Source organism: Ovis canadensis, chromosome 2, assembly GCF_042477335.2.
Source record: "Ovis canadensis isolate MfBH-ARS-UI-01 breed Bighorn chromosome 2, ARS-UI_OviCan_v2, whole genome shotgun sequence".
NCBI lineage: Eukaryota > Metazoa > Chordata > Mammalia > Artiodactyla > Bovidae > Ovis > Ovis canadensis.
This window is the reverse complement of record NC_091246.1, coordinates 130,043,084-130,070,962: the sequence shown is the minus strand read 5'-3', so window position 1 is coordinate 130,070,962 and position 27,879 is coordinate 130,043,084. Positions and strand designations below refer to the sequence as shown.

The following is a 27,879-nucleotide window of genomic DNA, read 5'->3' as shown; positions in this document are numbered from 1 at the left end:
TTCTACCATCATACTTAGTGGGGCATTGGGAAATGTTTACATTATTGAACAGAATGTGTTTGCCAGATAGAGGGAAGAGTTTGGGTTTGAGGAGGAAATATGAGCAGCTGTCTTCCTCTTTCATTTTATTCAATGCATTTCTTAACTTATGCAAGGAGGTAGCTGTGTTGAATGTCTGTATACTATGCTTTATGATACCAGTCAAGGTCCTTTCAATATCATCCGCACTGGAGAAGGAGAGGGGTCGTGGGCACTGGGCATGTCAACCTAATGAGGGCTGATTTTGTCTACATACATACTTAAATTTTTTTTCTAGATACTGGAAGCCTTGTTCCCCGTGTTCCTTCTCCCTGTTTGCACACACAGCAGCTACCCTTTCTTCATCTTTCAGGATCCATCAGTTTACATATATTTTAAAAAATGTATAATCAGTGAAAGTACATATGACTCTTTTCCCTTATGACACATGCAATAACCAGTCATTCTATTCTACTGATGTTTTATAAGACACAGCCCTGACTTCTTCCTGCAGTTTATATCAAGTTGAAAGTTCTAGCCTAAAAATATTTCTTACTATGAAACTATTTGCAACCTTAACTTCAGTTATGCCATGTTGCTTTTAATATCTTAGAGGAAGGTATAGAGATAAAGCAAGAGAACAAACACATGCCAAAATATTAACAATGATTTTATTAAAGAGAAGGCCTTATAAAAGTTTATTGTCATCTTCTTGTAATGTTTCTATAGTTCTGAACGTTTTACAAAATGTAAGGTATAATTAAAAAAAAATCTGAAAACTAAAATACCATGAGGAATAAAACAAAGAATGGCAGGACCTATAGCATGAAAGAGACTAAGAATCATATCAGATGAAGGTAATGTATGTTTGAATCTTATTTTGAACAAACTGTTTTAAAAATATTAGACAATTGCAGTTATGTGAACAAACTAACTGGCTATTTCATGATAGTAAGAATTGAATGTAGTTTATTTGTTTTTTTTTTAGGTCTGATATTGGTTTTCTGATTTTTAAAAAATAATCTTCTATTTTAGAGATACACACTGAAAGATTAACAGATAACATAATATGAATTTAGGACTGTCTTTAAAAATTATCTGAGGCAGGGGAAAGGATATGAGGTAGGAATGGATAAAATGAAACAAGATTGGCCCTAAGTTAAAGATAATTGTTGAAGCCAAGTGATGGGTATATGGGAGCTCTTATATTGTTCTCTCTATTTTATTTTCTGCTTAAAAGCTTAAACATAATGAAGTGCTATGGATCAAATTATTTGTGCTCAAATATTAGCTGCACATTTACTTGTTATATATAATTAAGCTAGATATTTAACTTCCCTTTGCTTTAGTACTCTCACATGTAAAATGAGGAAATGTCTAGAATGCACATTTTTATCATTTTAATCATGATTGAATGAGTCCTAAAAAAGTACTGAATAAATCTTGACTATTATTTTTAGATTTGTTTTCCTCTTTCAAATTGAGGCTAAGGCTTATACTCTTGAAGAATGCAATTTAACCTAAGAATCTCGGTTTGCTTTACTCAAAAATTGCCCACTTTTGAGAAAAGAAAAATTAGGAAAAATTATTGCTTCTCTGGAAAAAGATCAGTCTTAGGAAGGAAGAAAACAACACCATAATAAGAAATAACCAAAAGTTTAGAGAGAGGAAGTAGCTTAACTGTAATTATGATTAATAAAATCAACTAGTTTGCAAAGAAATTGCTGTTCAAAAATATTGTTTTGAAAGTTAATTCTGCTTTGAACCAGACTGTTGCCATTATAATATTAATGCAACTCATATTGATTAGAATTCTATCTCTGCATTGCACACTTTTGCCGTGAAATCATGGTACTTAATTTTTGTTTCATTTAAATTGGATGATCCACAAAGTATTATTTTGAAGATTTTGTAAAAATTCAGTAAGCAGTTTAGATCAGTATGAGTCATTTTCATCATTTTAAACTAACTTAAAAAAAGTCATATTGGATGCAGTCGAAAGAATAATGGAGAATATTTCTGAAATCTGTTGCAAAATGGTAAATTATTCAAATTGACAACTCATATATGAACAATTTGAGTGATTTTGCAATTTATTACCTCTTGCTGTGAAGTTGATAAAATTAATCAAACATAATGACAAATCACTGTTTTTAAAGTAAGAAAGAGGACTATGTATATACAGATTATGGCAGATGTATTACGCATTGCTACAAGACATACTACAAGTTACATCTATGAATGATGGTGAATACTATGAAATGATGCATATACAAATATATAGCACAATAAGGTAACAAACATTAATCACTCGTGAAATTACAATTAGTAAATCACCTTCAAATTTTGTAGAATTTAAATATTCAAACTATGAGTTTTTCTATCCTGTATATTTAGTGAGAGGATTGCTGCCATTGACATAGAAAAGATTGTGTCATTTCATCTCCACATCCTAGTGCCTGAGGGAATGTAGCACATAAGAGGCTTGAATGTATAGTTGTTTTGAATTTAAATAAATTGAACATGAGACAATCTGTAAAGTAGAAACAAATATATTCTATGGTAGGGATTGAAGTGTAGGTCTTCTTTATATCAGTACTTCAGTGAAAGACTTGGACAGTGTTTCAACATGCAATGTTTATTCATGTCTGACATCATTAACATTTAAGGAAGCATGAAATAGCAATTAAATTTAGATTTAAGAAAACCTAAGTGCTACAAACATTTTCCTGTTTTATGCTTTGTAAATGAAAGCTATGATAACGCACTGCATTTTTCATATTTTCAGGAGTTTGATTGTATAGTGATCTTTATTTACCATCAGCATGATGAAAGCAATCTGTTTATACAGTTTAATTCTTTTCAGTTTAGGTAAATAGCTTGCAGGAATGAATTTCATTTTCCAAAGACTAGTGAATTTTAAAAGAGTAACCTAAACAGATGTGGGTCAAGATGAAAACATTAGTCAAATGAAATCTACTTGGGATGAATAAGTTGCTGTACAGATATTTAGGGAAGCAAACAAAAATAACAAGCTTGAATATTTGCACACGAATATGGAGGACATATTTTAGATGTTCAGAATTTAGAAGTTTTATGTTAACTAAACATAGTTTAGCTATAAATTGACAGTTAAATTAACAGTTATATGAGTTTCATATTTCTTCTGTGCTAACATGGCATAGGAAGTTGTTAAGCAAGGGCTTCTATTTCTTCTGTGATTTGTTTTTCTTCTCCATATTTCTATATTCTTTCTATTATTTATTTTTATTTCTTCTGTTAATCTTTAATTTTCTATAACTGATAATTTATTCTAATTTGCTTTGCTGGGATTTGCTTTATATATCTCTTTGTGATATGATTTTTAATTCTAATGACTATACTAAGCTGTCAACTGTCAGAAGGAAGGAACCTCAAAGGAAAACTAATTGCTTCCTTCTTCAAAATTTTATTTTCCAGGATTATGCTGAGAAGGAGAACACCATAGCCAAAGCACTGGAAGATCTGAAGGCCAATTTTTACTGTGAACTCTGTGACAAGCAGTACTACAAGCATCAGGAATTTGACAATCACATTAATTCGTATGACCACGCTCACAAGCAGGTAAGAAAGAGGTGCCAAAAAAACCTCTAATATTCCTGAACTTTTGTAATAATTTGAATTATGTAGACTGTATGAATATAATATATTTATCTTGCTATGCAATTTTTAAAGATGCCAGTCTGGGGTGATAATTTAATGACTTACATAAAAGACATTAAAAAGAAAAGAACAACCACCAAAACTAAAGTCTGAAATAAATAACCGATGTAAAGAAATGCCATTCAATTGCCTTTTAGTGATTGACAGTAGTTTGAAAATTGTATTCTTCAGGTGGTGATCCTTTGAATAATTTAAAATTTATTAATTTCTAAATATGTCAATCAGCTAAAGACATTTATCAAATATAAATGAATTTATTTATAATTCTTTAGAGAAGGCATTTCTCATTTAAGCTACCATTAACAAATGAAAGAAGTTTCGCTGTGGTTAAAGCAATCTAGGGTTACTAGTTAAATAAATACATAATAAGTATATGATTTAGTTTATTTTAATACTATTCCATTTCTCTATTTTTTAATGGAAAGAACATATATTTTATTACTTAAGTTTAAAAAACAAAGTACAGAATACCATTAACAATGTGAAATGAAACAATATTACCAAAAATGAATATATAAAAACAACAGGGTGAGGGAAGTCAGTTTTGACTGGGGGAGCATATTGATAGTGTACATCAAGAACAGACGGGGATGGTGGCTGCAGAGCTGGCTCTGCCCTTGTGGACTATGTTTCTAGAAATGGCTCTGAGTCTCCTGCAAAATCAGATTCATGTTCTCCATGCAGGGGTGTTTTAATCATTTCCCTATTGATAGAGAATCAAAGGTTTTGTTGTTGTTGTTGTTGTTGTTGTTGTTTTTTCAACACTCTATGTGTAAAGTTTAGTTTAAAATAGATAGTGACATCAGAAATGACATTCATAATATAGATTCTATTCTCCTCATATGCTTTGCTTCTATCAATGCAATAGCATATGTTGGTTAGCTTACTTGATATGATACAGTGGGCTTAGTTATCAACTTAAAAATACTTTCCTTTTTAGCTATCATTCACAAATATCATCCAAATGTCATTTTGGTATTAATAAAAAGTACATTTTGACCCTTGAATTTGCACTAACTTTCCATTAACATTTATTGTAAATGTGAAAAGCGTAGGGGGAAATGATTACATTAAGTGCTTACGGACCAACGACATGTATTTTCTATTGTTGTCAATTCTGTTTTCTCATACCAACAAAACTGTGCTTGGGGAAACTATTGCAGGGAGAACATTAGCCTCTATTTACATATGTCACTAATTAATGCAGACTAAACTTAATGAGCTGCCCCTGTCTTTCTTTCCCTGCTGGTTGATCCACTGGCACGCTAGTTAAGGAAAAGGTTTTGATGGAAATATCATTCCTCTTCTTATATAAAAATGCATACATATAAGTATATCATTGCTTGATTTGAACATTAAAATCCATCAGGAAATAGCATGGATTTCATTCTACTGTAACTTGCATTTGTTTTATAAAACGATTCTGGAACATGGTTCCTGATGTGGTAAATTGAAAGCAGTTATTCCTCTGATTTTTCCTAATATCTTTCAGTATTCCTTACAAGAGTACAAAGATACAGTGTTATATTATTAGCAGCGTATTGAAATGTGTTTATAAATTCTTTTCGGCTTCATTCATGAATTAACATCTGATGTTAGCAATTAAGAGCAAACGTGTATGTTTCATGGTATAAACTAGGTATTTCAGAACGTGTGTGTGTTTATGTATGCCTGTATTTTAAGAATATCTTACCAACTATGTATTAAATCCTTTGCCAAAGAATACTTCATTCAGCCACATGTTGTCTGGAAAATCAAATTCACTTAGATTATCATGAGGACCTTTCCAGCTCCATATTCTTAATGAAGTTAAGATACCATAAACTGTACACAGATAAGGAGATTCAGAATAAATCTGGTTTGTTCTTTGAAGGTCCAGTCACTTGATACTTCTCAGGGACATAAGACTCTAGAGACAGACTATCTAAATGACCATGAATTCTGGCAGATAGCAGAAACTTAACTGATTGATTTAACGTAAGGTTATGTATCAGTAGCAAAAAATACTTAAAATCTATGTGATGATTGTATCCCTTCCCCATACAATAGTGGTACATGTTTGAGACAATCTTCCTAGAGAATGCACTGTCTTTTCTGAACGGAGACCTCATCCCATCACAGCTAGCTCTGTTTTGACCGCATGATTCCCAAACCTTGGCCACTTCAAATTGAGTAGAGGGGAACAAAATTTAGGGATGAGCAATTCAGAGTTGTTTTCCTTTGAAAACTGCAATCAAGATAAAACAAAACAAAAAATCTTTCTATTCTTTGATTATGACTGGACCTCACACTTGAAAAATGTAATCCTATGCTATGGCTAAATGCATTGAAAAATTGAAAACACTGCTTTGCTTAAAGAAAGAACAAAACAAGCACACAGAAAATGAGATCTGTGTGGCCATGTGACAAGTGAAGGAAACTTAGTATGGAAATAGCAGTTTTGATTTTGAAAGGCATTCAGAAAAAAAAAACACGAAAGTCTTTCCAGTAACTTATATGCAGATCCTTTGCTTCGATTCAGAGAGATACTTCAGTTTGCTATTAATAAATGAACTTAAAAGGGAACCCTAAAACCAAACCCTAGCTTAATACTTACTATTAATTGTGACCTAAAAAGCAAAAAAACAAAAACAAAAAACCTCTTAGTAAAATATTTACCTGTTTCAGTGGCAAAGCAACATTTTTGATCTCCTGTTGTAGAAAACACCCACATGAGAAATATTTATACTCAAGGTCCATGTAACTTAACTTTCAGGTAAGAAAAGCTGCACATGACTAGAACACTTCTTCAATAGAATTAGAAACAGACAAAGAGACCTCGCATGTGATACCTTCTCTTCCTCCAGAGATGTTTCTGCAGGGCCACCTGATGCAGGGTGAGAGGGAGAGGGATTACTGGTAGAATGAGCCCTAGCCCTGCCACTCACTGCCTTGGGTGAAATAAACAAAGCCTCAGTTAACTTGATTGTTCATTCTTAGGAAGAATAAATGAGAGAATCGCATTAACACACTTTTCAAAGTGTAAAAGAATAGTAAACATTAAATTAGTTTTTATTATACGACTTACCAAAATTTCATTTCCCCTAAAATGTTTGGGACACTGATAGTTCGCCTTTGAGACTTTTCTTTATATAGACTTCCCCAAAGGATCTATTTTTACTTCATAAAGGTTAACAGAGTCTGAAACATAGGCAGATAATCTTGACCTCAGAGCTTTCGTGCCTGCTCTACATATATTGATTTGCAAATTAATGTTATGACAGGATGTTTTGCATTCAAAGTCTAAGCTTCATAGAAAAGTCTGTTTGTCTCATCAACATACTCTTTGGATAACTTGCAGGCTTTCTTTTGTGCCCTTATCGCTAAGACTCGCTAGCCCGGGAGTTAAAAAGAGGAAGAGGCACGAGTGTATGGAGATGATCACAGTAGCTCATGAATTAGAGTTCATTTTTGAAATATTTTTTCTCTTTACCTTAAAACTTGAAAGCCTTTGGATTGTTACCTCTTAATGGCAAGGATTGTTTCCCTTCTATATTCCTTCTTCACAGCATTTATTGCAGCGTTTTGTACAGTTTACACACCGAATCAACACTTACCATATAAATAAATGTAAAAAAGGCTCAACTCAAATTCCTTTTGAGGTTTTGTACTACCACAGCTTTGAGGTAGGTAAGCGTTTCAAAAGAAAAAAATTAATTATTTATAGATTTATACTTAGATGAAACTAATTGTAAGGAGAATATTATATAGGAGGGTGAAGTGACTTGTAAATTGGATAAGTATTTTGAACTCTTCCTCATTTATGAGTATTTTTCCTTTATAAAAATAATGTTGCTGATTATAATATATCAACAACTTAAACAGCATATATTGTGTATTTCCTCTAAAGTTTTCCTATATATAAAGCTTTTTTACTATCAATGTATTTTGGATTTGTATTGTATTTTTTATGTGAGAAAATTATCAAAAGCAAGTAATACTTTTAGAACTACCTCAGAGGTTTCAGTTTCAATAGGATAACACACAAAATGCTCCAACAGACTCTTGTACTCTTGTACATAAAACAAATAGATCCTTTACAATATAAAATTTTTATCGAATTGCTGAGTTTCTAGGAAAGATGGTACCGCTAAAGAGTTATTCCACCACCACAAGGTGGGGGATTGCTAACGGGGAAACTACTGGCTAAAACCTGGGCATATAGTAATACTAACCTACGAAATGAAGAGAAACCCCCACTATGAGCTTTGTACTCTGGAAATGAACCACAGACAGCAGTTGGTAAACTTTGACTAAGACTTTTGAATGAAAATGAATACTTCCCATAGTTCTTGATTGAAACATATATAAAACCCTTGAAAAAAAATTTTTAAAATAGACCGTCCACTGAATGTGATTATAAAATAAGGGATCATAATCAAACTTCAGAAGCTCTAATCAAAATCTCAATTTTTTAATACTGAATTTTACAAACTGATTGTGCAATTTATATGTAAGAATGAAAACAATCCTAAAAAATCAACTAAAATTGGGAAGATTTGTCTTGGATACCAAGATTATCTACATCTCTATTGGTACGGAGATGGAAGCATTGATTAATGGAACAGAATCTAAAGCTGTGATACAAAAATCCATTTATTTTTGGAAATTTGTTAAATAACAAAGGCAGGAAGCACTCTGGTGGTTAAAAATATGTACTTTTCAAAAAATAGGATTTGGTGATTCATTATATTTCCTTAAAAAGAGATTGATTCCTTCTTCATATAACAAGCAAAATTAATGTCAGTGAATTAAAGAGTTAAAAATACAAATAAAACCTTAAAATATAGAACAGTGTTGAAAATATTTTTATCACTTCAGAGCAGTTTACAAGTATATATTAAATAAGGCATTGAAGCACAAAATTTGTAGAAAAGATTGATACGTTTAACTATGCTGAAATCTTTTATTATAAGACATTTTCATAAAAGAAATTGGGAAAATATATTTGTAATACACATACTAAGAAAAACTTGGCATTCAAATCTTATTAAAAATATGAATGCATAAGAAAAATGAAAACAACCCAGAAAAAACTGGACCAAAATAGGGGGGAAATTTGCAAAAAAGGAAAAACTTAAGACCACAAATATGTTATAAGATGTTCAACATGAGGAATAATTTTGCACCCACCAAATTTGATACAGTAAGTTTGATGATATCAAGTAATGATGTATATCAGTGGAAAATCTTACACATCATTTGTGAAAGTGTGAATTGACTTGGCCGCTCAGGAAAACAATCTTTCAAATCTGTATTAACATACTGAAACAAAAAGCCTCTTATTAATAATAATAATAAGTGGACTACAAAATTTCTAAATAGTGATATATTGATGCAATGCAAAATTATTCTGCAGCACAAATAAACTATAGAAAATAAAATGTGAAACACACTTACACATGTAATATTGGTTGAACAAAACAATGCAAAAGACTACACACTTTTTATTTTATCCAGAGAAAAAGCAAAACTTGATGTCATTATTTTTAAGATTATAAATGTGATTTATTCCTCTTCAGGAAATGGGAAATGGTGACTATGAAACTCAGGATGGTGTTTCCTTTAAAGAGTATGAGGATTCCAAAGGATTCAGTTCAGTTCAGTTGCTCAGTCGTGTCTGACTCTCTGAGACTCCATGAACCGCAGCATGCCAGGCTTCCCTGTCCATCACCAACTCCTGGAGTCCACCCAAACCCATGTCCGTTGAGTCGGTGATGGCATCCAACCATCTTATCCTCTGTTGTCCCCCTCACCTCCTGCCCTCAATCTTTCCCAGCATCAGGGTCCTTTCCAATGAGTCAGCTCTTTGCATCATGTGAACAAAGTATTGGAGTTTCAGCTTCAACATCAGTCCTTCCAATGAACACCCGGGACTGATCTCCGTTAAGATGGACTGGTTGGATCTCCTTGCAGTCCAAGGCACTCTCAAGAGTCTTCTCCAACAACAAAGTTCAAAAGCATAAATTCTTCAGTCCTCAATTTTTTTTATAGTCCAACTCTCACATCCATACATGACCACTGGAAAAACCATAGCCTTGACTAGACAGACCTTTGTTGGCAAAGTAAGGTCTCTGCTTTTTAATATGCTGTCTAGGTTGGTCATAACTTTCCTTCCAAGGAGTAAGCTTCTTTTAATTTCATGGCTGCAATCACCATCTGCAGTGATTTTTGGAGTTCCCCAAAATAAAGTCTGACACTCTTTCCACTGTTACCCCATCTATTTGCATTGAAGTGATGGGACCAGATGCCATGATCTTATTGTTCTGAATATGAGCTTTAAGCCAGCTTTTTCACTCTCCTCTTTCACTTTCAGCAAGAGGCTCTTTAGTTCTTCTTCACTTTCTGCCATAAAGGTGGCATCATCTTCATATCTGAGGTTATTGATATTTCTCCCGGCAATCTTGATTCCAGCTTGTGCTTCCTCCAGCCCAGCGTTTCTCATGATGTACTCTGCATAGAAGTTAAATAAGCAGAGTGACAATATACAGCCTTGACCTACTCCTTTTCCTATTTGGAACCAGTCTGTTGTTCCATGTCCAGTTTTAACTGTTGCTTCCTGGCCTGCATACAGGTTTCTCAAGAGGCAGGTCAGATGGTCTGTTATTCCCATCTCCTTCAGAATTTTCCACAGTTTACTGTGATCCACATGAGTATATTACATGAGTATATTACATGAGTATATTATTAACATGTTCTAATTCTTAAACTGAATAATGGGATCATTATTATTCAACTTAGTATTATGTTTCATATAATTGCGCATATGAAATACTACAGGCTAAATCATTTAAAAAAGAAATATCATAGTCAAACAAATATTATGTTATTAAAGTCTCTGAAATTATTCTATCATATTTACAGAGCTGTTTTAATTGCAATGAACTCATCCAGTATTAAATAGAGAATTATAATTGAAGTTATTGTTAGCTTTTCCAGGTGCCATTTAAATATTTCACCTTTTTTTTTTTTAAATAAGCACAGATCTCCTTTAGTAATTTATCAGAATCTTCTTCTTTATTAAACCTTGAACAGTATCAGAGTTTTCCAGGAAAAGATAAATAAGGTAGAGATACATTTCCATTGCTCTTTCTTATTATCATTTGACCAGAACACACCTTAATATTAATGTATAAAGTGCACACATTTTAAATTATATTTATGTTTTTATTGAATGCTTTATTCAAAAGCCCAGAGAAGCACAGGATTTTATTAGCATACATAAAACCTAATTATATACAGATAAGTGACAGTTCAAATGCAAATCATTATTTTAAGCTACATAAACAAACAAAATAATAGTTCATTTATTATTTTAAAAACATAGAAATTAGTTTTTCATAACAGAAAATATAGTGGTTAAGGACAGTTAATATCCCATTATCCTAGGACTGTCTCACTTTATATCTGTCATCCTAGTTTAATTTTTCATAAAGTCTTTATTTAAATAATAAATAACATGATTACAATAGACATGTTTATTGAACAGTAGTAACATTTTTGGCTACATTTTAGAAAGATGAAAGTTTAAGGGAAATGCCATAGGAAGCCTGATCCTTCATGTTAGTTATATATTTACCCAAACTCGGAAATGTCAAACAGAACTTTTTTAAAAGTCTAAAAGAATACATACTTAGAATGTACATTTTATGCTTGAGGAAATTATATAAGCAAATGTTTGATTATGTAGCAAGTGCACTTAGGAGTCAGGAGGCCAGACAAGCTCCATCATGAACTTCTGGTAAGGACAAAGTTTTTTACCTTTTTTTAATCATCCCAAGCCTCCATTTCTGCATCTCTATACAGAGAGTTTATACCAGATGACTTCATTGGCCTTTCTGGATCTAAATTTTGAGGATTCTGTATCAAATACAACACACAGTTAAAACATGTGTTTGTCATAAATAATCATACATACTCCTTTCTCACTTCCACATTTTTCTAAGTGATTCTCTCATGTAAAAAGATTATTAGAATATTTTCACTGATGTTGTTATTCTTAATTCTAGTCATTGAGTTTTTTTGTTTGTTTGTTTAAGTGTAAAACTCACTAACAGGTAAAAAAAGAAACGTTTTCCTATGAACCCTTTTACCTGTTCATCTGCCCGAAACCAAAGCTATACTGTCTGTCTTCTCATCTGGCAGCTGTGGGCAATTCAGAGTTATTTTCACTGTAAGAGATTTGTCACGCTGATTCTATGAAAAGATAGAAAAGGGAATGATTGCCCTATTGCTGCTGCCCCTCAAACATTTTGATTTTTACTTTACCGGTTTTAGTGTGGTTGAAATATCTCCCAAAAGGCTTCGAAGTGACCTTCACCGAGCAAGTCAAGATTCTCTGCTTTATGGCCTGCTGTTTCATTTTGCTCCAGAGGAAGTCACTGTCAGGCCAGGTTGTTGGAATTCAGTGTCCTGCAGGGACTTAAGAATGCTATAAAAATGGAGCTGCTTTGTTCTCAAGTCTGAACGTTTACTAATCATTTAAGTTTCTGTTCGGTAATGTGACACTTGAGGGAAAAAAATCACTTCTTGATATTTGGGTGTCAATTTTTGCTTGCAAAATAATATTGAAAGGTTAGTAAGTAGATATAAGATAATAGATAAAGCAATTCATGATTCAATCCTTTCACACATCCCTCCTGGAATTCTTCCTGTGGGGTGTTTTCAATATAACTGCACTTATTTTTAACCATTTGGAGTGTCAGAACAAAGGAAAAAATTTAAAGTTCCTTCTACAGAGCATCTTCACTGCCCAAAATGACTGCCCCAAGAGAACGACATACATATGTCTTCATCTTCATTGAACTGTACTGTCTTGACGTGTCGTATTCAAAGCCATGATTTGAATAGAATTAAACTGAGAGTTTTGTCCTTTCTTGAGTCTGTGCCAGACTGGATAAAATACTTATTTCTAGTATCTGAACTAATGCCACTGTCCTACACTTTCCCTAGTGGAGCTCGGTCTCTTTCTCTCCTGTCTTCCACTATCTATTAGGTTGCTGGCTGTCTATTGAGTCAGTTAATGTTCAGGATAGGTGAGAAATACTACAACTTTAAGCAAAGGTTTCTGCTCCATGTCACCTAGATATAATTATGCCAAAAAGAGTTTAAAAAAAGTAGGATACAGTAGAGAAATACACCAAAAAAAAAAAAATCACACATTTATAAGCAGTGATTTCCATTTCATACATCCCTATATTTAAGGATAAAATGAACTATTACATTTAGAAATCACCAAATAGTATCTTGAAAATAAGTCAATTTCAATATATTGATAATTTGTGTAAGAATGAATAATTTCTCTATTGCACAAATCAACCCACTCCAGTATTCTTGCTTGGGGAATCTCATGGACAGAGGAGCCTGACAGGCTATGGTCCATATGATTTCAGAGATTCAGACACAACTGAAGCGACTTAGCACAAAAATAAAGAACTATTAAAGAGACACAAAAAAATATTTATATACATATATATTTGTATATATATGGTGAAAGCTGAAAGAAGTGAAAGTTGCTCTGTTGTGTCTGACTCTTTGCAACCCCATGGACTATATAGTCCATGGAATTCTCTAGGCCAGAATACTGGAGTGGGTAGCCTTTTTCTTCTCCAGGGTATCTTCCCAATCCGGGGATCGAACCCAGGTCTCCCACATTGCAGCCAGATTCTTTACCAGCTGAGCCACAAGGGAAGCCCAAGAATACTGGAGTGGGTAGTCTATTCTTTCTCCAGTGGATCTTCCCGGCCCAGGAATCGAACCAAGGTCTCCTGCATTGCAGGTGGATTCTTTACCAACTGAGCTATCAGTGTAGTTGTATATATTTCAATTCATCTTCATTCTCCCCTTATCCAGGAATATAAATATTTGCTATCTTGGTTATTTGAGGTTGGTAACACTATGAGTAATTAATATCTATAGTTATTTATACTAAGTAATTAAAATCTCTTTGACAATAATTCTGGCAATCTTTGACTCACTGAATTTTTGTAAGATTGGTTTTTATTATGATTATACCTTCTTATAGCAGAACATGGTGATGTTTGCAACCTTATCTTTAAGAAATATTTCCTGTTTTGAAACAAATGGCTCTTATTTTAATGCATATATGGATCATCTCTGCTTTTTCAAGTTGCTAAAATTATGGCACCTTTTTCTTTTAAAATATGAACTTTGGAGAAGTCATATTATTGGCCAAGACAAGTTATTATGTAAGCTGGTATACTCAGCTCTTCATATGCTGAAATTTTATTGTGTCACTGTGCTCACTCTATGGACAGACAACTTCTGTGATGTCATGTATGATTATCATAACATTGTTATATAGACGTTACAGTAACTCTAATAGAAGTGTTTATTCCAAGAAAGACAAGAAACAGGCTAAAATAATATAGATTGTCCATGATTGTATCTCAGAATGCTAGAAACTTTCAAATGACCATGACTTGCACATAGTAGTCACTCTTTTCATATTCCATAAAACAAGGTTCTAATCATTTTCCCACTATTTTATTCTAAGCATTTAAGTAGATCTTTTCCTTCTAAAACACATAAGGCTAATCACTGGGAATTTTAACTCTGTGTTTTCCAATATTTCCCCTTCTAATTTCAACATTATCTAATCTATTTGAAAATAGTACATCTTCCTAGTGATGATGTTCTGTTCCTAGTAGAGAAGGATTGTAGAGAAGGATTTTTTTTTTTAACACCTCCTTATTCTGCACTATGTGTGTCACCATGGCTTTGCCTTCGTTTCTCTGAGTGCAATCAGGAGTATTCAAAATCTATTTTCCTAGTATGTAAAAAAATTGTCTAAAGACAACTTAAAAATAGTTGATGATATGTAAAGCTAGATCTGCATAAAATGTACCTTGGAATATATCCAGATACCATTATTTAACATTGCATTATGATAATTAGCACATAAAAGTAATGCTGAAATTTGCTCTAAGTAAAGTGAAATTATTCATGAATTTCCCCCAGCCTCCACCCTATATCCTACCTTTCATCTCCATCTCCTACCCAGATGTTGAATAGCAAATGCCTAAGAAATATTATGTGCGCGTCCATTGGAGAATGTATACAGAACCCGTTTTAAGATAGAGTCTGCTATCCTCCTAGCCCCACTACAGCAAGTTGCTCTATCAAGTCTTTTGCTCAATTTTTCTGTTTGTTGATTCTCTGCTTTTCTGTTTTCTGATCTGTATTCTGACCATAAGCACCTAAACCCAAAATGAGGTACACAAATTTTCAAGAGGTTAACCTGAACCTGTGCTGTTTTGCTTTAAACTTTGAATAGCATTGTGTCAAAATCTTGGGGTCCAGAGCTTCTTACAGGTAAAAATAGCTGCCTTACAAATAGAGATCAATGTCATAGACATATATGTTTGTATATATATACACATTTCCTTCTCTATTTAAGTAGATAGATAGATAGATAGATATAGATAGATAGATATAGATATCTATCACTGTAGGTGTGCAGTTTCCTTGGTGGCTCAGTGGTAAAGAATCTGCCTGCCAATGCAGGAGATGCAGGTTCAATCCCTGGATTGGAAAGATCCCCTGGAGAAGGAAATGGCAACCCACTCCAGTATTCTTGCCTGGGAAATCCCATGTACAGAGGAACCTGGTGGGCTACAGTCCATGGGGCAGCAAAAAAGGCAGACATGACTTAGTTACTAAACAACAACACAACAATACTAAAAGTATACACACCCAAATATGTATGTCTATATGTTTGGGGTTTTTTTGTGTGTGTTGATGAGAAAACCATTGTCACTGTTATTTAATGTTATTTCATATTCAGTTTCATGCCTAACTAAATGCATTGTATCTAATAGGCATTACAATGCATATAAAATATGTTTAATTTAAAAATCTATCAAAATAAATATATTAATTCCCAAATCATTTTCTTTATACAGACTTTACTCTTTAGGAAACTTTGATATGGTATGGTGCAATACCCCCTCATCTTTACTCCTGTTCAAAAGTTACCTTGGTGTTTTTGTAGCTATTTGGAAGAGTCAACCGCGTGTATTTGTAGGATAAACAGGGATGTTAATGGGGAAACAGTTGACATCTCTTATTGATATTCCCCAAGGGCAACCAAAGGTAAAGTTCAAATCATCAGCATGATATTTTCAAACCAGGGAAGCATGATCCATGGCACAAAATCTGCTAAGAAAACCCTCTACACAATATTTAAAACTGCTTTTCTCCGCAGATCAGTGTATTTATTTAATATCAAAATAAGTCACTGTTGTCTTATATCAACAAATATGTGTGTTCAAAGCTTAAGTGGTACCTGATAAAAAGAGAATATGCTAGATGTTAACCCCAACTTTGTTTTTACCCAATATTTCTGTGGGCTAAAGAAACTCTTTTGCCCTCGAATCTGTAATAAAAGTTATTATCAACATTGCAATCTAAATGTGATTCACATAAGGGGAAATATAAAAACAAATAAGGCATGATGTCAAAAAGTGTCAAGACAAAATATTTTAAAGAAAACACCACACAGCTTTTATTTAGCTTATCATTGGCCCCAATATTTTTATAGAGATAAGACAAAGAAATACAACAAGCAAAATTACAAAAATTTTATTTGGAAAGTGTCATATGCAAATTAACATACGCATGTATATGTGTATAGAAATCTGGATATCTGCTACCTTCTTTCCCTCAAAAAGTAAAATTGTGACTATCATAAAATATAAAATGATGGGTTTAAACATTTTATTTATTAATTTAAAAAGCAATAAGAAATTAATACTGGTTCAAAGAATCATTTAAAGAACAACTATATAGCTTTTCTATATAGTTGAATACTACATAATTAGGCATGAATGCTGATATTAATATTTTAATATATCTAAACTGGTTTATATCTGGTAGGAAAATAAAATATATTGGGGTTATCTTTTCTAAATGACAAGAATTAACTGTGTTTTTATTGGATAAAATATATTTGCATTTAAATGGACAATAATAATTGACATTTCTCTCCATTTTCTACAACTAACTTCATAAGTTCTAAAATAGCCTTATCAATGGAAACAAAAACAAAGATGACCATTATAGATATCAGATTATTCCTGAAAGGTTCCTTAGATAATGACCAGCATTTAACTGAAAAATACTGTATACTCTTTCCTCTTTCCAAGTTTTGGAAAACATAACTTTGAGTGCAAGAGTGACATTAACACCCACATTATAGGCTTTTCAAGTAACTGAAAGAAAAATTTACTGTGAGTTTTTACAATGCTCCTCAGTTATGGTATGTGCAATGTCTCTCAGATCAGTAGCATGATATATCACAAAGCATCACTGTAATGAAAGCTGTGCTATAATTTAGAAAACTTCATTTTGAAATTGAGCTTTTATAATTTTACACTGTGATAGCTATTAAGGGAATTATCTTTTCTTTTTCTTTCATGTAAAAACAATAATATTAAGACTGTCATTAGGGGATAAGAGAAGGGGAAATATGATTTATATATGATTTTATTTAATTTGCTGTAAATATAATGCATATGTCTAATAAATTTATGGTAACTATATTGATTATATGTATTTTCTAAAATTATAAAAGTAACTGGCAAGGGAAAACAGGAACAACGCAATGATTAAATCATAAATGGTTCAGATCTTAACTGTACATAGATATGCGGAACTAATCTAGGTGAATACCAATAGTGAAAAAGAAAAGATTTTTCTTTCATAGAATTTAATTTTGGTGAGTCAAGAAGCAGACTCAAAACTCACTATTTAAGTTTAGATATTTACATCTTGGAAGAAAAATAAAAATATAGGAGTTAAATGAGGTGCAGCTATTATTTTAGATAAGTAAATGAGTAAAGACCTCTCTGAGGAGATGACAGTCAAGTAGAAATTTAAAGTGAGTGAACAAGTGAGAGAGATATACTTATGAATACTTCCCAAAATAAACTGCGTCATGATTGTATTTAGCTTTTTTCAATAAAAAATGGAAGTTATGTGACTGGTAAAAAGTATACGCTAAGGAAATCTATAGGAGATGAATTTGGGAAAGATGCTTAGGGCCAGATTAGGTAAATTTTGGTAGGCCATTTGCTGTGACATTGATGATCTAGAGATTGTCACACTGAATGAAGTCTGACAAAGACAAATATATGATATTACTTATATGTGGAATCTTAAAAAAGAAAAAATACAAATCAACTTATTTAAAATATAGAAAGAGTCACAGATGTAGTAAACAAACTTATGGTTACCAAAAAGGGAAAAGGAGGGATAAATTAAGAGATTGGAACTGAAATATACACACCACTATACATGAAATAGATAACTAATAACCTCTACTTAATACTCTTTAATGACCTCTATGGGAAAAAGAATTTTGAAAAGAGTGGTACATAAGCCTATATGTACAACTGAATACTTTCTATATAGAAAAAACTAATACAGAATTGTAAATCAACTATATTCTAATAAAAAATATTTTAAAAAAGAAAAAATAATTGGTAGGCCATAGTATAGATTATGGGATATACTTTAAATGCTCTAGGATGGTAAGTTTCCATCTGGAAAGTCAGATCGTGTGATCTGCTTTTAAAAAAAGAAATCCCTCTGGTTGTTATGTGTAAAATAAACTGGGAGAACAAAAGTAAAAGTGGTAGAAAGGAAACCCTCGAACTGGCATGCTCAGATATGTCCGACTCTTTGAGACCTATGGACTGCATGTAGCTCCTGCGTCCATGGGATTCTCCAGGCGAGACTACTGGAGTAGGTTGTCATTTCCTTCCACAGAGGATCTTCCCGACCCAGGGATCAAACTCGCATCTCCTGCCTTGCCAGGTGATTTCTTTACTACTGAGCCACTTAGGAAACCCAGAAAGGAAACTAGTGGGAGGCTAATCCTACAATTGAGGATACAGATGGCAGTTGCTTAAGTTAGGGAATAGTGGTATTTACTATGAAGAGTGGTCAGAATCTGAGTATTAAATACGGCGACTTGGCAGCGGCAGCGGCAGCAGGAAGTGTCGACAGATATGCTGTTGCATTAGATTTTGAGTGTAAAAGGAAGAAGGAGCTCAAGAAAGCCCTCAAGATTCTTATGAGAACATTTAAGTAAATGGTGCTGAAGAAAAGTGAAAGTGAAGTCGCTCAGTCATGTCCGACTCTTTGCGACCCCATGGGCTCTAGCCTACCAGGCTCTTCCGTCCATCTCCATGGGATTCTCCAGGCAAGAATACTGGAGTGGGTTGCCATTTCCTTCTCCAAAGGATCTTCCCAATCCAGGGATCGAACTCGGGTCTCCTGCATTGCAGACAAACGCTTTAACCTCGGAGCCACCAGGACCTAACCAAAAAATAGTGTAGGGTCAGAGTCAGGCATTTCATTGTGGGTATATCAGGTTTGAGATCCCTACTAAGCATCTAAATGGAGATAATGATTATGTCGCTAGACATAGTAATCTAGAGTTTAAAACTATAAAGCTGATGGTTAGGTAGGGAATAAATAGAGAGAGGGATGAAACGTGGTAAGAAGAATGAGTCCTTGGTATGTATTTACAAGTTGAGAAAATAAACAGGAGCTAGCTTTGGGGCTTGAACAACTGTGGCAGTGGGGCCAAAGGAAAACAAGGCAGTCAAGAGCAGTGATGAACAGTTGAGTCAAAGAGAGATGATTAATTGATTCTTCAACTTGGAAATGTGGAAAACTTGACAAGAGAAGTTTTATGGAATGCTTGAAGACAAATGCCTGACTATAGCAGGTTTAAGTAGGAATACAGTAAGTTCAGTTTCTGCTGTTCAAATACTTCTTAGAGCTGAATGGCCTGCAGAATATATTAGCAATAAAGAAAGAGAATGAAAGCAGATAGAGATTTTATAAGATTTAGTGCAGTTTTAGATTTCACTAGCTTTGGAATAGAGTAATATAAGTCACTTTTTTTGTGAGTTCTCATATATCTAATATATTTATTTGACACACAATTCCTGATGTCTATAAGTCATTATCCTCTACAAGGACCTCCTATTTTTTTTTTCTTGACCTCTGTTTTCAGGAAAGGGGTCCATTTTATTTCTCTAATTTTAATGCAGTTTCCCATGTTATTTGTTCCCAAAATCTAGGTACTGAAATCAAATGGATGGAAACAAATTTTTTTCTTATTTATTTGTTCTGTCCAGATTTTACATTTTCCTAACAATCTTCAAAGGTATACCTAAGATTAATAATTACATTGACATGCAGAATAGTATCCTTTTTGGTTGTCTAGAAGCTTACTAATTCAAAGTTATATATTGTATGACTTTGGCAAAACACATGGCAAACTGCAGTGCTTTTCCTAAAATAAAAAACAACTTGAAATCAATACCTCCAGGAAAACTCAAACTGCTGACAGATGAAAAATTTGCTGAAATTCTGGGCAGAACAGAAATAAAGAGAACAAACAAACAATATTTGACCGATTACTCATGAATTCTCAGCAGGTCATCTTTATCTGAAGAAAATTATTTATTCTCTTCATCAGTTTATTTCATAATCATTTGTTTTGGACATCAAAACAATGTTTTCACACAAATTTTGTCTTTTACTGAGATTCTATTCCAAAGAATATTGGCATTTGACATGAAAGGGCATTTTCTATCAAATGTCCTTCACATTATAATTAGTGAAGCCAAACCACATGGTGTGCCTGTAGCTAGAGTCAGAGAAAGACAAGGTTAATATAGTTCTTTGTTGATCAAAAAGCTGTATGGATTGAATGAAAGAAGATGAGAAATATTGCAAAAGGAAAAATGCTGTAAGAATATTTTTTTTTCTCCACTTTCTGCTTTTCATATGTTTCTTTGAAAACAAACCTGGAATTCTTGTCTCAAATATTTGCCTGCCATCATAAGGGGACTTTAATTCCACCTGGTTTTATTTCTCATTATAATTAATTCACTATTCCCTAAGTTGTAATTGATAATGATGGTTTCATTCTTCCCTTATAAAGTGAAAATGACCAACAGGAACACTATAGGTGAACCTATTGAGTTAACACAACTAGGACATTATTTTTCATTTTAATTGAATAAATATAAGATTTTATTTTCATTGGTTTTAGATTTACAGTAAAACTGAGAGGAAAGTATGAAGATTTCTCATATATTGCTGTCCATGCACATTGCACCTTCCCTATATCAATGTTGCTTATCAGAATGGTACATTTTTTACTAAGGATTGATACATCATCAACACTCACAGTCCATAATTCACATTAGGGTTTACTATTGGTGTTGTGCATTCTATGAGTTTGGAAAAAAGTGAATAACATATATTCATCTTTATATATAATATAGATTATTTTCACTGCCCTAAAATTTCTCTGTGCTCTGCATACTCATCTTTCATTCCATCCTAACAACCATTTTATCTTTTTAATGCCTCAGTAACTTTGCCTTTTCCAAAATGTCACATAGTTGGAATCACACATTATGAAGGCTTCTCAGATTAGCTTCTTAGATTAGCTTCTTTCACTTCAGTTCAGTTCACTTCAGTTGCTCAGTCATGTTTAACTCTTTGTGACCCAATGGACTGCAGCATGCCAGGCCTCCCTGTCCATCACTGAGCTCAGACTTTACTCAAATGCATGTCCATTGAGTTGGCGATCTCATCCAACCATCTCATCCTCTGTTGTTCCCTTCTCCTCCTGTCTTCAATCTCTCCCACCATCAGGGTCTTTTGAAAAGAGTCAGTTCTTTGCATCAGGTGGCCAAAGTGTCAGAGCTTCAGCTTCAGCATCAGTTCTTCCAATGAATATTCAGGACTGATCTCCTTTAGGATGGACTGGTTGGATCTCCTTGCAGTCCAAGGGACTCTCAAGAGTCTTCTCCAACACCACAGTTCAAAAGCATCAATTCTTCAGTGCTCAGCTTCCTTTATAGTCCAACTCTTACATCCATAGATGACTACTGGAAAAACCATAGCTTTGACTAGATGGACCTTTGTTGGCAAAGTAATGTCTCTGTTTTTTTTAATATGCTATCTAGATTGGTCATAACTTTTCTTCCAAAGAGTAAGTGTCTTTTAATTTCATGGCTGCAGGCACCATCTGCACTGATTTTGAACCCCCCAAAATAAAGTCTGTCTCTGTTTCCACTGTTCCCCCATATATTTGCTATGAAGTGATGAGATCAGATGCCATGATTTTGTTTTTTGAATGTTGAGCTTTAATCCAACCTTTTCACTCTCCTCTTTCACTTTCATCAAGAGACTCTTTAATTTTCTTCTCTTTCTGCCATAAAGGTGGTGCCATCTGCATATCTGAGATTATTGATGTTTCTCCCAGTAATCTTGATTCCAACTTGTACTTCCTCCAGCCCCGCATTTCTCATGATGTACTCTGTATATAAGTGAAATAAGCAGGGTGACAATATACAGCTTTGATGTACTCCTTTCCTGATCTGGAACCAGTCTGTTGTTCCATGACCAGGTCTAACTGTTGCTTCCTGACCTGTAGACAGATTTCGCAGGAGGCAGGTAAGGTGGTCTGATATTCCAATCTGTTTAAGAATTTTGCAAGTTTGCTGTCAAAGGCTTTGGCATAGTCAATAAAGTAGAAATACATATTTTTCTGGAACTCTCTTGCTTTTTTGATGATCCAACAGATGTTGGCAGTTTGATCTCTGGTTCCTCTGCCTTTTCTAAATTCAGCTTGTACATTTGGAAGTTCACAGTTCACATATTGTTGAAGCCTGGCTCGGAGAATTTTGAGCATTACTTTACTAGTGTGAGCTGAGTGCAACTGTGTGGTAGTTTGAGCATTCTTTGGCATTGTCTTTCTTTGGGATTGGAATGAAAAGCGACATTTTCCAGTCCTGTGGCCACTGCTGAGTTTTCCAAATTTGCTGGCATATTGAGTGCAGCACTTTGACAGCATCATCTTTTAGGATTTGAAATAGCTCACTGGAATTCCATCACCTCCACTAGCTTGCATTTATGTTTCCTCCATACCTTTCTATGGTTTCATGGCTCATTTCTTTTCAGCATTGAATAATATCCCATTGTCTGATAGTATTACAGTTTATTTATCCATTCACTCACAGAAAGATATCTTTGTTACTTCCAAGTTTTAGCAATTATGAAAAAGTGGCTATATATTTGTGTAGGCAGATTTCCCCTTGAGTATGTTTTCAACTTCTTTGAGTAATTAATAGGGAGTGTTTCATTACTAGATTTTATGGTAAGAATATACTTAATTTTGTAGAAAAGTAGCCAACTGTCTTCCAAAGTGGCTTTTCCATTTTGCATTCACATCAGCAATGAATGTAAGTTCCCTTTGCGCCATATCCTCACCACCATTTGGTATTGTCAATATTATGGGTCTTGGCCATTCTAATGGTTATGAGGTTCTATCTCTCTCATTGTTTCAGTTTGCATTGCTATGATGATACATGACGTAGAGCATCTTTCATTTGTTTATCTGCCATCTATATATCTCTGGTAGGGTGTCTATTTAACTCTTTGCCTGATTGGTTGTATTCATATTGTTGTGTTTTAAGAATTATTTGTGTATTTTTGATAACAATCATTTATTAGCTGTGTTGTCTTTTACAAATATTTTCTCCTAGTGTGTGATTTGCTTTCTAATTCTCTTTTGATTTTAATAAAGTTCAGCTTATCAAAGAGTTATTGCATAAATTGTGTTTTTGATGTTGTATCTAAGAAGGCATTACCAAAATCATCTTGGTTTTCATGTTATCTTCTAGGAGTTTTCTCTTATGTGTTTTATGGTTAGGTCTATGTTTTATCTTGGATGAATTTTTGTAAAAGGTCTGTGTCTGGAGTTTTCTTTTTTGCATGTGGGTGTCCAGTTGTTTCAGCATCATTTATTAAACAGATTATCTTTGTTCCACAGTGCTATCTTCCCTTTGTCAAAGAGCAGATGACTATGTTTTGGGGCTTCCCTGGTGGCTCAGATGGCAAAGAATCTGCCTACAATACAGGATACCTGGGTTCAATCCCTGGGTTGGGAAGATTCCCTGGAGAAGGGCATGGCAACCCACTCTGTGTTCTTGTCTGGAGTAATGCCATGGACAGAGGTGCCTGACGGCCTACAGTCCATGGGGTTGCAAAGAGTCAGACATGACTAGGCAACTAAGCATGGCACAGCACAGGAGGCCCTGTTTCTGGACTCTCTCCTATGCTCTATTGATCTAGTTGTCTTATTTTTTCACCAATACCACACTGTTTTGATACCTGTATCTTTACTAAGTATAATTTTTCAAACCTAGTTTAAAGTTCAGAAACACTTTTTAAAAGTGCCCAATAGGCAGGTAAGGATACATTTTCATTTTTTATTTGTTTTCAATTTAATATGTAAGGTACAGCATCAACAATTGTTTCTTAAAATAATCCAACATAATACTACATATTGTTAAATAGTAAATGTATTTATCTAATAATATGTGGTTTTTTCCAGAAAATGTGAAAATTTTGGCAATAATGTAACATGCTTTGACATTAGAAATAATGTACTCAAAGTTATTTGTTACTTTTTTACATACTCAATTGTTAGTGTTATAGTTTAAATATTTAGATTAACATCTCTTAATTATATCCTAAAGTTTCAAACACTGAGATTATCTGCTCTTTTTGTATAAAAGTATACCATATAATGGTTTTTATTGTCTATAAATTTCCAGGTTAAGTTAAATCCTAGACTTGTCTAAAAGCATATCATGTATCATGTTAAATTTTTCAAATGCACATTAATTACCTATAAACTCATGCTTTTCTAACCTTTGCCCAACATGGCTTATAAAACCATGAAGGAATAAGTTTTATCAACAACAGATAATTATTCTTGACTATCTAGTAAATTCATTATAGTTTTATTTTGAAACAACTACATAATAATGGATAATCCATGAAAAAGTGTTTAATTCTGATACCATATCATATGAGCCTTTATCAACATTAACTTGAAATATCACTTGAAAGAGTAACATTTTTAAATTTGGAAAATAATTTAAATCAAAATATTTTAATTATTAGATTTATTATTTTATTTATTTAGGGGTAAAAGTATTTAGTATTTACCATGATTGCCCAAAACAAGAAGAATGCTTTAGAGGAGACAAGAAAATGAAATGCAGATCTAGAGTAGACATTTAGAAAACCTTTCATTGTTTACATTATGTGGTAATTAAGGAATTTTAGAGTTTGCTTTATAAAGCTAATTTATAAAAGATGATATTGGTCATTTTCATTTCTTAAAATCATTGGATTGTTTCATTCACAGCTTGAACAATTAGCTAAAATGTATGACTAGGGACAATTCGTGTTAGTCAAAATTTGGGGATAATATTTTTAAAATGTTTTAAAATACAAATAAAGCCATCATCCAAGCTTTATCATTTTTAACTCTTCTTAGACTGAAATATTTTATTCTTCACCTTTTATCAAGTGATATTAACTGTAGAGACCAGCTCGACAAGCAGGGTTTTCGAAAGTGGGATATGGGAGAGAATGAGAAATGAGACACAAGAATTCAGAGAAAAATGAGGATCAGGGGACCAACAACGCTCCAAAGTGAAGGTGCCAAAACTGAATCCAAGCCAGCTTTATTATACTTTCAGCCGTGAATGAACGAATAAGCAGGGAGTTAAACTTTAACTCATGTGGCCTTCAGGGCCAAAGAACAAAATGATCATTAACCATTGAGTAATTCAGTTCAGTTCAGTTCAGTTGCTCAGTCGTGTCTGACTCTTTGCAACCCCATGAATCGCAGCACGCCAGGCCTCCCTGTCCATCACCATCTCACAGAGTTCACTCAGACTCACATCCATCAAGTCCGTGATGCCATCCAGCCATCTCATCCTCGGTCGTCCCCTTCTTCTCCTGCCCCCAATGCCTCCCAGCATCAGAGTCTTTTCCAATGAGTCAACGCTTCGCATGAGGTGGCCAAAATACTGGAGCTTCAGCTTTAGCATCATTCCTTCCAAAGCAATCCCAGGGTTGATCTCCTTCAGAATGGACTGGTTGGATCTCCTTGCGGTACAAGGGACCCTCAAGAGTCTTCTCCAACACCACAGTTCAAAAATATCAATTCTTCGGCACTCAGCCTTCTTCACAGTCCAACTCTCACATCCATACATGACCACAGGAAAAATCATAGCCTTGACTAGACGGACCTTAGTCTGCAAAGTAATGTCTCTGCTTTTGAATATACTATCTAGGTTGGTCAAAACTTTTCTTCCAAGGAGTAAGCGTCTTTTAATTTCATGGCTGCACTCACCATCTGCAGTGATTTTGGAGCCCCCCAAAATAAAGTCTGACACTGTTTCCACTGTTTCCCCATCTATTTCCCATGAAGTGATGGGACTGGATGCCATGATCTTCATTTTCTGAATGTTGAGCTTTAAGCCAACTTTTTCACTCTCCTCTTTCACTTTTATCAAGAGGCTTCTTAGCTCCTTTTCACTTCCTGCCATAAGGGTGGTGTCACCTGCATACCTGAGGTTATTGATATTTCTCCTGGCAATGTTGATTCCAGCTTGTGCTTCTTCCAGTCCAGCGTTTCTCATGATGTACTTTGCATATAAGTGAAATAAGCAGGGTGACAATATACAGCCTTCCCGTACTCCTTTTCCTATTTGGAACCAGTCTGTTGTTCCATGTCCAGTTCTAACTGATGCTTCCTGACCTGCATACAGATTTCTCAAGAGGCTGTTTATGTGGTATGGTATTCCCATCTCTTTCAGAATTTTCCACAGTTTATTGTGATCCACACAGTCAAAGGCTTTCGCATAGTCAATAAAGCAGAAATAGATGGTTTTCTGGAACTCTCTTGCTTTTTCCATGATCCAGAGGATGTTGGCAATTTGATCTCTGGTTCCTCTGCCTTTTCTAAAACCAGCTTGAACTTCAGGGAGTTCACGGTTCATGTATTGCTGAAGCCTGGCCTGGAAAATTTTGAGCATTACTTTACTAGCATGTGAGATGAGTGCAATTGTGTGGTAGTTTGAGCATTCTTTTGCATTGCCTTTCTTTGAAATTGGAATGAAAACTGACCTTTTCCAGTCCTGTGGCCACTGCTGAGTATTCCAAATTTGCTGGCATATTGAGTGTAGCACTTTCACAGCATCATCTTTCAGGATTTGAAATAGCTCAACTGGAATTCCATCACCTCCACTAGTTTTGTTCATAGTGATGCTTTCTAAGGCCCACTTAACTTCCCATTCCAAGATGTCTGGCTCTGGATGAGTGATCACATCATCATGATTATCTGGGTCGTGAAGATCTTTTTTGTACAGTTCTTCCATGTATTCTTGCCACCTCTTCTTAATATCTTCTGCTTCTGTTAGGTCCATGCCATTTATGTCCTTTATCAAGCCCATCTTTGCATGAAATGTTCCCTTGGTATCTCTAATTTTCTTGAAGAGATCTCTAGTCTTTCCCATTCTGTTCTTTTCCTCTATTTCTTTGCATTGATTGCTGAAGAAGGCTTTCTTAGCGCTCCTTGCTATTCTTTGGAACTCTGCATTCAGATGCTGATATCTTTCCTTTTCTCCTTTGCTTTTCACCTCTCTGCTTTTCACAGCTATTTGTAAGACCTCCCCAGACAGCCATTTTGCTTTTTTGCATTTCTTTTCCATGGGGATGGTCTTGATCCCTGTCTCCTGTACAATGTCACGAACCTCATTCCATAGTTCATCAGGCACTCTATCTATCAGATCTAGGCCCTTAAATCTGAGTAATTAGAAAACAGTAATCAATAACACAGAGAAGGCAATGGCACCTGACTCCAGTACTCTTGCCTGGAAAATCCCATGGACAGAGGAGCCTGGTGGGCTGCAGTCCATGGGGCCGCCAGGAGTCAGACATGACTGAACGACTTCACTTTCACTTTTCACTTTCATGCATTGGCGAAGGAAATGGCAACCCACTCCAGTGTTCTTGCCTGGAGAATCCCAGGGATAGGGGAGCCTGGTGGGCTGCCGTCTATGGGGTCTCACAGAGTCGGACACGACTGAAGTGACTTAACAGCGGCAGCAATCAATAACAAATCAGTAATTAAGACTAATATTCTTATCTATAGATTTTCCACCAGATACGTAAAACTTGTGACTTTGAGATGCCAGTTGA

The 27,879-nt window shown here is 34.3% G+C and overlaps 1 protein-coding gene across 1 annotated transcript in view; it reads left to right on the top strand.

Moving 5' to 3' along the window:
- Positions 1 to 27,879, top strand: part of ZNF804A (zinc finger protein 804A) — a 359,779-nt gene that overhangs the window by 283,024 nt on the left and 48,876 nt on the right. Inside the window, exon 2 of the mRNA XM_069577039.1 lies at positions 3,478 to 3,621. Coding sequence (XP_069433140.1) covers positions 3,478 to 3,621 — 144 coding nt within the window. The remainder of the gene's footprint in view (positions 1 to 3,477; positions 3,622 to 27,879) is intronic.